This window comes from Aythya fuligula, chromosome 2 (assembly GCF_009819795.1).
Source record: "Aythya fuligula isolate bAytFul2 chromosome 2, bAytFul2.pri, whole genome shotgun sequence".
Lineage (NCBI taxonomy): Eukaryota > Metazoa > Chordata > Aves > Anseriformes > Anatidae > Aythya > Aythya fuligula.
Window position 1 is genome coordinate 96,030,992 of NC_045560.1, and position 12,249 is coordinate 96,043,240.

A 12,249-nucleotide genomic window follows, 5' to 3' on the forward strand; every position below is an offset into this window, starting at 1 on the left:
CAGCTGCACAGAAGTTATTCTCAGATACCAGAAACAGGTTACTGCTTGGTTTTACTGTAAAAAATACATTATCCCATGCTTATAGATGACAACAACCTTTTTCTTTTTATTACATCTCTCTCTATTTCCCTATTTCTCTTCTGCACATTATCCCATCAGCTTGTTACTTGGTTTACTTCATTAACCTAAATGTATTAATTTTGGTATATGTTAGTACTGACTTTGCACAGAAACATTTCTGAATAGAGACGAAGTTCAGGAAGAGTGATGATATGTGAGTTTTGCATTTAACTCCTTTGAGAAGAAATAGAAAATTATTGTGAAAAGACAGCCAAGAATGAAAAACAAAACAATACAAAATGACAACAACAACAAACCAACAAAAACAAACAAACAAACAAAAAAAAACACAGATGTATCAGTTATGTAAGAACAGCTTTGAACAAGCTAGCTCAAAATATGAAATCACAGGACTTTACTTGCTTAAATAAAAATGTTATTTTAAGATTTACTTGTAATACACCTACCCCCAAAGTAACAATATATAAATGTGTAGGAATTTTTCACTTCAACCTTATAATGAGAAAAACAGCTGCAAATACAGTGCTGTGACTACAGAAATTCAGCATGAACAGGAAGGGAAGCATTAAAATGTAAGTGTGGAAGAATGAAGAGGATGCATTGTAAAAGCCACTGTAGCTATAAGCAATAAAAAAAAAAAAAAAAAAAAAAAAAAAAAAAAAAAAAAAAAAAAAAAAAGTCTTGGGAGACTGTGAACATTTAGTATTGCAAACACGCAAAGATAAATGATCTTCAGACAAAACCCAGGACTACATCCTCAGCTGCACAAGATGTGGTATAACTCAGAAAAGGGTCGCCCTGGGCCACGATGCATTTTGCTTCTCATGGGGCCGCAAGAGGCCTGCTTCAGCCCTAGTGCTGAGCTGGGCCCCACCGGCTGCACCTGCCCCCAGCATGGACATCTTCTCTGAGCAATGGCCCAGAAGGGTTGGACAATTAGTCCTGGCTAAAGACATCTCTACTGTGTAGGGAGAAGTGTCACGGAGAGGATCTGTGGTAAACAGCTCCTCTTTAAAGGTAAAAAGGTAGAGCAGCTTGGGCCCTGAAGGAAGTACGACCATGGGCTGCAGGAGGGGTTACTTCTTTGTCAAGGTCAAGAGCCTTGAGGGGAGGCTCTGAAAATCTTTCAGAGACTCTTCAGCTACCTAGCAAGAAGGAACTTTGTTACCAGAAACCCCAAACCTAAATGAACCCCAAGGATTTATGAAGGATAAGTACCAACTACACAGCTTGAGCATCCTGCATTACCTCTGATCCTCATGACTTTGTAGTCACAGGCTGTCCTCCTTGAATTACACAGAGCTGGGAGGGAGAAAGTGCTTCTCCCTGTACAAGCCTTTCCCTACACTAACCCCTTTCCAAAATCCTCTTTTGTGTTTCCTAGCCTATGCCCAAAATGCAGAACCATGCGGGCAGATGTGCAGAAAAGGCTAAGTGACCATAAATTATGTGGATGTGGAAGATGCCTGTGAGGAGCAACCAAGATGTGATACAGGCAGCCTGGCCAAGAGATGGAAAAGAGCATAGTGAATAACTCTGGATGAAATCTCCTGCACATATTGGTAGTAAAAAAAAAAATAATAATAATAAAAGGGGGAGCAGATGTAGGGAAGAAATGCAAAGGAAAAAATTATCAAATAAAGATGATTTATATCAGGTAAGTTAGGTGATCTCCAAGGAGAGACAGCTCTAGTGTCTTCCTAAGAACAGAGTCCGAGAAGTATCCGTATCTGCCTGGTGTGTTTTTTCTTATGGAATTAAACAGGGAGCGTTTGGCCCAGTGCCTTTTAATTTCATTCTTGCCAACAACTTTGTAACAAATCCAGAGAATAGGTATTTTAGCTGTAGTTTATATTTGAAAAAAGTTGGGAAAATGCCTATTTAGTTTGGCCAGATGTTTAACAGGAAAACACAATGATATGAAAAGTATCTGAATGATGTAACCTAAAAAAAAGTCAGAGGAACAAATTGACATTTTCTGGGATGGCAATACTACAACTAAGAAAAGTTGGACAAAAGAAAAGACTAAACCTAAAACCAGAGGAACTGAAAACAAACAAGCAAACAAAACCCCACATTTCTCATGTCATTTAAACTCCATCACAGCAATCACGTTATAAAGCCATTAGGTAGAGAAGTGAAAGCCTGGCAAGGAGACACATTACTTCATCATGTTGATCTTTGACATTTTTCTATCAACCAACCTTACAGCAGCCAACAGTCAACCACAGATGGGAAAGCAAAAACCTGGGTCTTCCGTAAGCCCACCACAACAGCACCTTGGATCATTTGAGTTAGGTGTGACATGCCCATTCTTCCTCTGTGTGTGTTCTTTCTTTTGGATCTTCATCTTGGTTCTTTTTATTTTTTCTCCCATGATTTTCTTTCTTTGAAGTAGAAGCTGAATTAAAAGGTTCTATTGATCAGCCTAAGAGCTGTAACTTTTGGGTTCAGAATAGGTATGTGTACCAAAATAAAGACATTGCCCACTTAGTACAGTCTCAAAACATGCATACTTTAAATTACTTTTTCTTTTAATACAAAAATAAGACAATCTTTCATGAGTAATGTTATAGCTTTCAGGAGTCAAAACCACCACCCTTATCTCAAACATCATTGATTCTCCCTGGACTATTCATACCTCACCACAAGGCTATCTAGACCTGGATTGTCCCTCCATTCTTGCTCTCTTCACATTGCTGAAATTGTCTCCACTGGTCACCTCTTGGCACCCTAGCACACTTAGTTTTAATGACAGAGTTTTGAATTATTTTCACTTTGGAGCAGTGTGGAAAGAACTCTGTCACTGGCTAAGAGAAATATCTTTCATATCTCTTTTCTGGATGGTGCCTAAACAGTTGTCATAACCACTCAAGTAATGACTCACCTTCCAGAACACAGAAGGCAACCTCAGAACAAAAAGGTCCTCACTCCTGTTCCCTGCTTTCTTTTGCCTCTACCCTTACTGTGCATCATTGTCCTACCTTCCAATATTGTTTCCATGCAGCAGACAAAAAATAAAAGGAGGGGCCATAATTATATCTTCCTTTGGGAGTCCTCCGCTTCCTTCATAAAGCAATTTATAAGAAAACTGAGTCTCCTGTCAAAAAGATTTGTCTTCAGATTTCATATATGACCTGCTCTATGATCCTGCAGTAACTCTGCAAAAATAGCCTTTTTTTTTTCCCTCCGTAATATAAAATAAGTTGCAATAAATCACTCCCTTTGCATTTGCTGGTGTTAGCACGTTGAAGGGAGCAGTGCATGTACCGCAGCGTTAACCACTGTGAGCATTGTGGTTGATAATGGCAGTGCTTGCAAAGATGAATCACCAGCAGGGAAAGGAGTTCAAAGGGAAAATAATAATAACAAAAAAAAACTAGCAAGACCAACTGCCAAAAACCAAACCCGAAACAAATTGCACCAGAAAGAATATCCAGGGAAGAAACAGGAGCGTAACTGGGAAGAACAGCATGTTTTGTGCCATACCCTAATTTAAATATGTTGCTCTCTTGTTTAGATGTGACCTTATTAATCGTGACCTAAAAATATGTTACTGAATAACAGGATATTTGGGATTTTCATTGAAAATATATGCTTTTCTTCATTTTTTTCACCGCTTCAAATGTTGGCCGTACAGCTTCCTACAAAACAGCTTTTCACGCATCAGAAGATCTTATGAATCTTTATGGAGTTCTGTATTTCACATTTTCTTAACCCTTGCCCCACTAGAACAAACGATTGCCTGAGGAAGGATTATTCTTAGTTGTGCTTTCCTACCATCGACTATTCTGGGCCCCCAAACTCTGTGGGGGCCTTCATGAGAATGCTTTCATACAAATCATGTCTGTCACCTCTCACTGACAGCAAAGCAAAGAAATACACCACCTTAACACATAGAACAGAATAAAACAGAACTCCAAGACAGGAATGATCTGATCCCCTCGCTTACCACCCAAAGCTAAGAAGGCAAGTCTTAGCCTTCTTTCTAGCAAGGCTGAAATACTCCAGTTAGCTGCTAAGTCTTGCATGGGGAGACAGAGGGAAACTTTGCCAATGGACTAGACGACTTGCTACATTTTAAGAGCTTTATGAATTGTTAAAAAGCTCTTCCCCTTAGAACAATTCCACATGCTGGGCACACAGCAGCAGCAGCAGCACGCGTCCCTCCTATTTCGGTATTCTACTTGAATACAAGACAAGCCTGGAAAACAGAGGACAAGCACAGGGGCTTCTGAGGAAGAAGTCACCTTCTTTACAACTTCGTAAGAGTAAAGGCTCAAAGAACACGAGGGCCACCCCACAGCCATTCTCTCAATCAGCCAGCCAGATAGAAAATCCCAAGCAAAGTGCTCAATTCCTACAGTGTTGCTTTTGCTACTTCCTTCACTTTCACATCTTCTATGAAGAGTAGGTTGCGGACTACATTAACCAGAGGCTAAAAGTTTGCTTTGTTTTGTTTTTCTGTGCTCCAGCATAACATCTGTCAGCCACTTTTTCTCTCAATAGCTGAGAGCAACCTTTGCTTTTATTTAGGAAATGGTAGATACGAAGAGCTGGAAACCAAAATAAACACTATAACCTGATGTTTAAAGCTGTTACATTTTTTCAAGAATACCCAATGAAAGAAGACCCGGAACACCTTAAATTTCAAAGGATATTAGGGTATTCTGAGAGGAGAAAATATGGTCACATTTTAGAACACTGCGTATGTCTGAAAGTCACAAAAGTCAGGATTACCTACAAATGAACAGTACTGTTCTGCCCTTGGCAGACTCTACCAGTGTTTCCCTAAATGTTCAGCATCAAAGTGTGTTCCCTATCAGCTGGGCACCTATCCTGTCACTATACATTCACATTAAAACACCCTCTTTCCAGTGCGCATTACTTAGAAATGTGCTCAGTCAGACTGACTCTGCCACTTTATGCTCTATGGTGAATTAGGAAAGGGTCTGTTAAAGGATGATACAGGCCACTCTTTTGTGATGGTCTGCAGTTTTCTCTCCCAATACATTTTCTTTTTATTTAGCACTTCCATTTTTATCCTGTGTTCCTCTTCGGCCATCTCACACTCTCTTTCTATTTGCTGTATTTTTGCCACATGAACTTCATTCATTTGGATTAACTGCAGTTGCAAAATTGACATTTGCTGATGATGCTCTTCCTCGTGCATCTTTTTCAGAGCACTTTCCTGAGACGCTTTACTTCTGTAGTTCTTATCCGCTGCTATTCTGACATCAGAACACGAAGGCTCAGGTTGGGAGGTACCTTCACACACTGGGAAATGTACCAGCTCCTTCTCTTCCTCACAAAGTTCTCTACTTGAGATGACAAATGACTCTGTAAAACAGAAAAGAGAAAGTATTGTAGTATACCCCTCTTCTCCCTCAAGAAACACAAACTTGTGATAATATCTAGAGGTGTATACATCTAAACCTTATCCTTCTGTACCAGAATTGAGCAGCCACTACATGACGCTGTTCTATTATAGAGTACTGCGGGCACAATGATCTGAACTGAACCATTCTGGGCTTTGCTGATAGCCCTCCAGGCCGCAATGGGAGCTCAGTACACTAAAACAAGTGTTGATATTTTCAAGTGGGCACCTAAAGTTAGGTGGCTGAGCCTGGAGCTGAACCTTAATGCAGATGTTTAAGCCAAATCTGTATGTGACCTGCAATCATTTCCTGAAAGGTCTGAGTGTCAGGTAAAGAGGTGCATCTATAATAAAACCAACAGACTGTGGAAATATGGGGAAAGCTACTACTTACTCTTTCCTCATCATTACTGCATATACCATAAACAATGTTGTATATTTTCTGGAAAACAATTATATTATTCTAATTTCAACAACATTCTACTTGTTCTACTGAAATAAAAGAAACTAGTCATGGAATATAATAGCAACCACTGCAATTTATTGTCTTTACTTATGGTAAACACAATCATGAAAGAGAAAATGTAAGAATGTTATCTAACAATGCAATTACTTTTGTCTTCTTAGCAAGAAAAGTTTTATGTGGTCATTCTCCAAGAAAGGACTGTAGGTATTCTCCCTTATACTCTTGTACTATTCTTTCAGTGTATGCTTGCCAAACTAAGCAGAATATAGTACTCAAATTTTTTTCAAAAATGCCATACTCCAATGTGGACTGCAGTGCGAAATATGACTGTACTCTTTTTAGTCCTTCTTGAACACAAAGGAGGGAAGACCTGCAGGGAACTCTTGCAGCAGATAGTTGTCTATCAATTTGCTGCTGGTGGATTGTTTTGTTTTTATTGCTCAGACCTTTTCCCAACAAAATGACACTTTACAGAGGATCAAAATATCCTTGGGACCCTTCTGTTCTCTGTAAAGCCAGTGTGATGCCTGCTGTGATGCTCGTTCCAAATCAGAAGATATGTCAAAAACTGATTTAGATAACAACAAAAAATTGACTAAGATCTCAGTTTAACTCTTGGGGGCCTAGGGAAATAGACAGAGTCTTGTAATATCACAGCTCTGAAATTACTTTTCTGTAACCAGCAGTCACAGCTAAGTGGATAGATTTAGATTGCTGAAAAAGAATCACTGGCAAAACCACAGACAAAAGAAAGCTACATGCATCATCACAACAACATTTATACCTTGACTAGAAGCATCGGGGTGATATTCCGAATCTTCTTCTGGTGGGCTCTGCAAAAAGTACATTTGCTCAGGCATTATGCTGGCAATCTTCTCCTTCCCTATGATGTGAGTATTTATAAGTGGACTAATACTTCTTTTTACCTTCTCCCGTCTTTCATGTGCCATTATCTTTTTTGTCCGTGCCTTGATATTCTCCCAGCATTTCTTTAGCTGTTTGAAGTCTCGCAGTGATACACTGGGCTGTGAATTATATTCGTGAGCTAGAGCTTGCCAGGTGCGTTGTTTCAGGGCAATAGTTCTTGCATCACTTTTTTTACACTCAAGTACATATTTGTACTTTTCAACCAGTGCAAGCAGCACACTCTTCTCCACTTCTGAGAAGTATTTAGCAGGCTTTATTATTTCGTTTTGCATTTTCTACTTTTTCTCCAGGAAGCCAAAAATCCTATGAAAACAATGTTGAAAACAAAGAGAAAAAATAATACATATTAGAACTGGTTACATTATCAAGTAATTGTGTTTCAGCAAACAACTCCTAAATATAACTTCTGATTGCAAAACACTTCCTTATCTAGAAAAGCTTGGGCATACTTCTACAGTAAATAACAAAGCATTCAGGTTAGATAGCATAATCATACGCTGGTTTCTATTGCTACTTTAGTGGCTACACAGTTCCATAAGAAGTATATGTTAATGAGAAGATGCTTCCTGCCTTTGTTATATTTTGTCTTGTTAGAAAATATTTGGTGTTCAATTTACTTAGTAACTTGTTTTTTAACACCTTGTTTTTCTACTCATTAACACTCAGAGAGTTGTCAAAGCCCTGAACCGTGGAACAAGTTCTGAAATCCAGCCCTTGATCACTTCTGATTTAAATCTAAAGTTGTCTTCAGCAGGTTTGTCTTCCCGTGGGTACACAAAAGACCCTCTTCTGTCCCTGTTGGATAGGTATAACTGATTTCTCCCTTATATCCTTTCTGTTTTACTTCAAAGTTCTATAAGAAATTATATTAAAAGGATCTCTTTTTAAAGACTTATGATAGTTTGGCTCTCCCCCATGCTCAGCCCTTCTGGACGGACATCCAGCAGTGAGAAGGATCCTGAGCAGGATCTCACTCCCTCTCTAACTGTGCAGCCCCAATTACTTTCAAGCGTTGGGCAGAAACTTCTGAATAATTATGTACAAAAAGGAGAAGTGTTACTGTCTTAGCTCACATTACTTCTGGTTTTAATCATAAAACTCAGGGACAGACATCATCGGTTCATGTTCCTAACAGTCTAGAACTCTTTCCCCGAATGATTTTTCTAGTATTTTGCCTACCGTTTCTACTACTTCTTTCATAATGCTACCTGAGGATTCAGTAGATGTCACAGTCAGATTTCCTATTTTTCAGTCCAAATATTTTTTTTCTTAACTCCACTGCACTAGCATTCTCTTTGTGCCATCCTCGTCCTCGAAATGTCTAAATACTTACAGTTATTCTCGCCTCTTCCAGTGAAGGCAACTATTTATACTCACAAAGAAAGCGAAGAGACAAATTAATATCGAAATGAGTTAATATCAAAACCATCTCTCACATGAGAACAGGAATATTCTCAAGTAACACATGATAAAGGTCATTATAATCCATACGATAAAACCCAGAAAAACATGAGGATCTGAGGGACATAGTAGGCTGTTGAAGAAAGCACAGAATAGCAAAGCTGAAATAAAGTGAATAGAAAATAGTAATAGTCTAAGAAACTACAACATACAGTTAAATATAGCTAAGTCACTTGCAGCAGCTAATTTGTATCACTATTGTAAAAGAAGCAATGAGCACCCAGTTCTGTGCTTTATTTATCTCAGTGCTTAAGTGCACACCGACTGGACACTTGGAACCTGCACAGATCCTGGCTAGTCCCAGTTCTGCGCTCTCTTCAGAAACGCTGGTGTCATGGGAGAGCTGGAGCTTTTGGAGCAGACAGGATTTAGTGGACAAAGGGCATGGATCCGTAGGGAACCAGGCTTTGTTAGTTCTGCTGCTCACAGATCAGCTTGTTCTGGGGTGGGAGAAGGATGAGGTCTGGGTGTAAGGAAGACGGTTCCCAGATCCAGTGTTTCCTCCTTCACGCTCTACCAAGGTATTTATCAGTCTCTGTGAAAACTTAGGCACTGCATGTGTTGGTGAGCAGGAATTCTCAAGCACCTATAATCTCAGAGTACAAACTATGTGCGTGTAAACAATGTTTGAAGTATCACATACCAATCATTATTATAACGCCTAGGTCTGATACACAGAAGAGGACATCTGCTGCAGAAGTTCCTTAAATAAAATAATAAATAAACCGACAAGTCAAGAAATGAGCAATCTAAAATAAAAATAATGCAAACTGGGAACTTGGCTCCATGAAACAGCTCTCAAAACCCGTAGAGTAAAAAAGACCTATAATGAAATGGACTCTATCTGCTAATTGATTTTACTTAGGTACTTACTGTACCATTCCAAACCATTGAGCTGCTTTGGACAGCTGCTTCAGTGAAATTCTTGGGACTAAATATTGATGTTTCAATCTGTCTTAGCCTTTGTTTCACTGAGAGGCAGAACAGAAAGCAATCCCTCCGGCAAGTCTTAAGATCCAATAGCTGATGACCCCAAAGAGCCAGGATCAGAGGTTTCATGGGTCTTCCACTGAGGCATGTAAATCTTGCTTCTAGCTTTGAAAGAGTGCGAGAAACTCTGACTAAAAATAGTGATATTTATGTGTAGAAGATCGCTTTAATTAGCAGAACAATGGATTTTCAGGAACTTTGGAGACTTAAGTTCAAAATATTAAACTTAATAATACCTGGACTTCTAGATTCCAGGTGCTAAATAAAGGTGCTAAATATTTGGCTACAAAGACTGTCAGAGATCAACTGATATCAGTAAACATTTAAATATTTCCAAATGTAACTTCATATATATTAAAACCCTATATATTAGGATAAAAGCTCATCTTTCCTGGTTGCTGCCACAGCAAACCCCTAAAACCCCATTATCACTCATTGATATTATTTTTACTGTGATAGGATCTGAGATTCCTGAGTCATAAGCTCAGATGGTGTACGTTTAAGAGTGGAAACATAGGTTCTACTCTGAGAAAAATACAAGACTAATGCCTTTCCCTCCCCCATACACATTCCTACCTACTTTTCCTAGACATGCACACTGCACTGGTGTCCTTTCCATGACAAAGCTAGGATTATGATTAGGATGCATAAAAGACCTCAAGAATTGCTGAAAGCAGTTTAATGCTCTTAATACAGAGGGAAAAATTGAAAATTCTTGAAGCTTCTTTTCAAGCTGTTATACACTCAGCCTGCTTACTTCATTATATGAAAGCCCATTTTCAATAAGGTAAGTTGAAAGCACTCTGAGATGCCAGAAAATTTACAGCACTGAGGATTTGCAGCAAAATACTACCGTGCATTTGTATTCACCCTTTTCTTTATGGATATCAATCACCTTTTGACAGCCCACTGGCTCCTCACTGGAATACAAGAAAGGACTCTCACAAAGTGAAATAATTTCCATTTCGAGGCTGAAAGATCCTTCCAAGATGTATGCCCAGGATAAAATTTAGCACATAAGAATCTGTGTTGAAATGGAAGCAGTTTATTGCATATAGCTTGCGCAAAAAAACAGGATTGATTTGGGAATGTGATTTAGGAATGTGACTGCACATGAGGACAGCTGCACTGTAAATTCAAGGAAACAAAGAACAGAAAGCTTCTCACACTCTTACAGGTGCTCAGGCTGTTAGACTGTCCTATGCAGTAAGGAATCACTTTACCCTAATTATCTTTTTTGGCACAGCTCCACTCATAACTTGCTTTAAAACAAATCAGTGTCCTAAGTACCTCTCTCACACAAACCTCACTTTAAAAATAACAAAAATATCTCCCAATTCCTGACACTTTGAAATGCTGTGTGGCGTTCTGCTCCTGAAGACTATAAAGGATGGACTGTGCTCTGCTGGAAGAATATCTTGGAAAAAAAATACACAAGTGAAGCAACGCACATATGTTCAGGAGTATGTAAATGTGTATTATTTTGCTTGCACACATCTAAACACACACTCAAACTCCAACCAGTTACAAAACACATTTTGAAAAAGAAAATCATTTCATGTTGGCACATGGGAGCGTGTTCAGACCCTGAAATATTTCTTTAGACATGAGAAATGCAAGGAGAAAATCATGATGGAAGCCTTAACCTAAATGTGGAGGTTACTCTAATGAAAAACAAAGATAACAGTTTGCTAGCAAACTGTAGTCACTTACAGTGTGAAAATGCGATTCATTCGCCAATGCTAACAGAATTGCTATCAGAAATAGTTAAGGACTTAAATAAAAAAAGTAAATGTATTTATCCAACTTAAATTACAGATGAAGTATGAAGCGTAATCAGCGATTTACAGCACTGGTAGCCAGTCATAAATGCTGTCCTTTTCATCCAGTGTCTGGATGAAAAGACAAGTGTCTGGGGGTGAAAGAAAGGCATGGGAACGCAACGACCAAATCCCGGCACAACAACAGGTTTATGTTTCATGTGGAGAATGGGAGAAGCAGCAGCAAACAGCCTCCTTCTTCCTCAAGCGTTAGGTTTTCCTCGCAGAGCATCCTTCCATCGGGCTGCTCCAGGCCTGACCCTGCCTACCTTGAGATGGGCAATCACTAGGGGATTAGACGCACATTACAAACATGAATGAGACCTGCAAGGAGAACGTGTCACATGCAATCGGTTAAAAAAAATAAAATAAAATAAAAAATAATTAAAAAAATGCAGTGGAGTGCTTTTTATCTGTTGCAATGCAAATTCGCAATTATCACGGACTGTCCAGCAAATGAAGAAAACCAGCTCTTAGTTACAATTCACAGGGTTTTGCCTGGATTTCTTCTGGTGCATGTTAACTACATGCAATGTATTTTTTATATTTTTTTTCAATGCATGTCACATTGCACAGGCACAGACGGGCTGATCCTGGCATTCCGTGAGGCTATTTTACACGGGTCGCCCCGGCGCCTATGGAGGCCACCCGAAGCGGTCCGTGGCACAGAAAGGTGAGGGCTGCAGGTTGCTATTCCCACGGACCGCCCCAAATCCCCCTGCGATTCCCCAAAAAGAGGCAGAGGCAGGACCCCCCCCCGCCCCCCAACCCCTGGGCTTGCCGCCCCCCGAGCGGCGCTTGCCTTTAGGATCTCCTCGCTCGCTCCCCTGGTGCTGGAGCTCCTGGCTCGACAAAGAAGGACGCTCCACCCAGGGCGGACATGCGGGTTGAGGAACATCTGAGGGAGGGAGGCGAGCAGGGAAGGAGGAGGGAGGGAAGGAAAGAAGGAGGGAGACCCGCCGTGCCCGGCCCCACAACCAGGGCGGTGTTGCCGGGGACGAGCCCACCCCTCGGCTGCGGGCTGGCAACAAAGCGCCGCCACCTCCCTCCCTCCCTCCGTCCCTCCCTCGTCTCCTCACGGCTCCAGCTCGGGCTCTGCCTCCCACAGCGCTCCCAGCGGCGGTCCG

At 40.3% G+C, this 12,249-nt stretch overlaps 1 protein-coding gene across 1 annotated transcript; it reads right to left on the reverse strand.

The window, feature by feature from the left end:
• Positions 1–772: 772 nt before the first annotated feature.
• On the reverse strand, positions 773–12,106 carry MSANTD3 (Myb/SANT DNA binding domain containing 3). The gene is made up of 3 exons (XM_032183046.1): positions 11,925–12,106; positions 6,709–7,154; positions 773–5,421 (listed from the first exon to the last, which is right to left on the reverse strand). Exons 2-3 carry the CDS (start codon positions 7,121–7,123, stop codon positions 5,012–5,014), a joined length of 825 nt encoding a protein of 274 aa, XP_032038937.1. The 5' UTR covers positions 7,124–7,154; positions 11,925–12,106; the 3' UTR covers positions 773–5,011.
• Between the last annotated feature and the right edge of the window lie 143 nt (positions 12,107–12,249).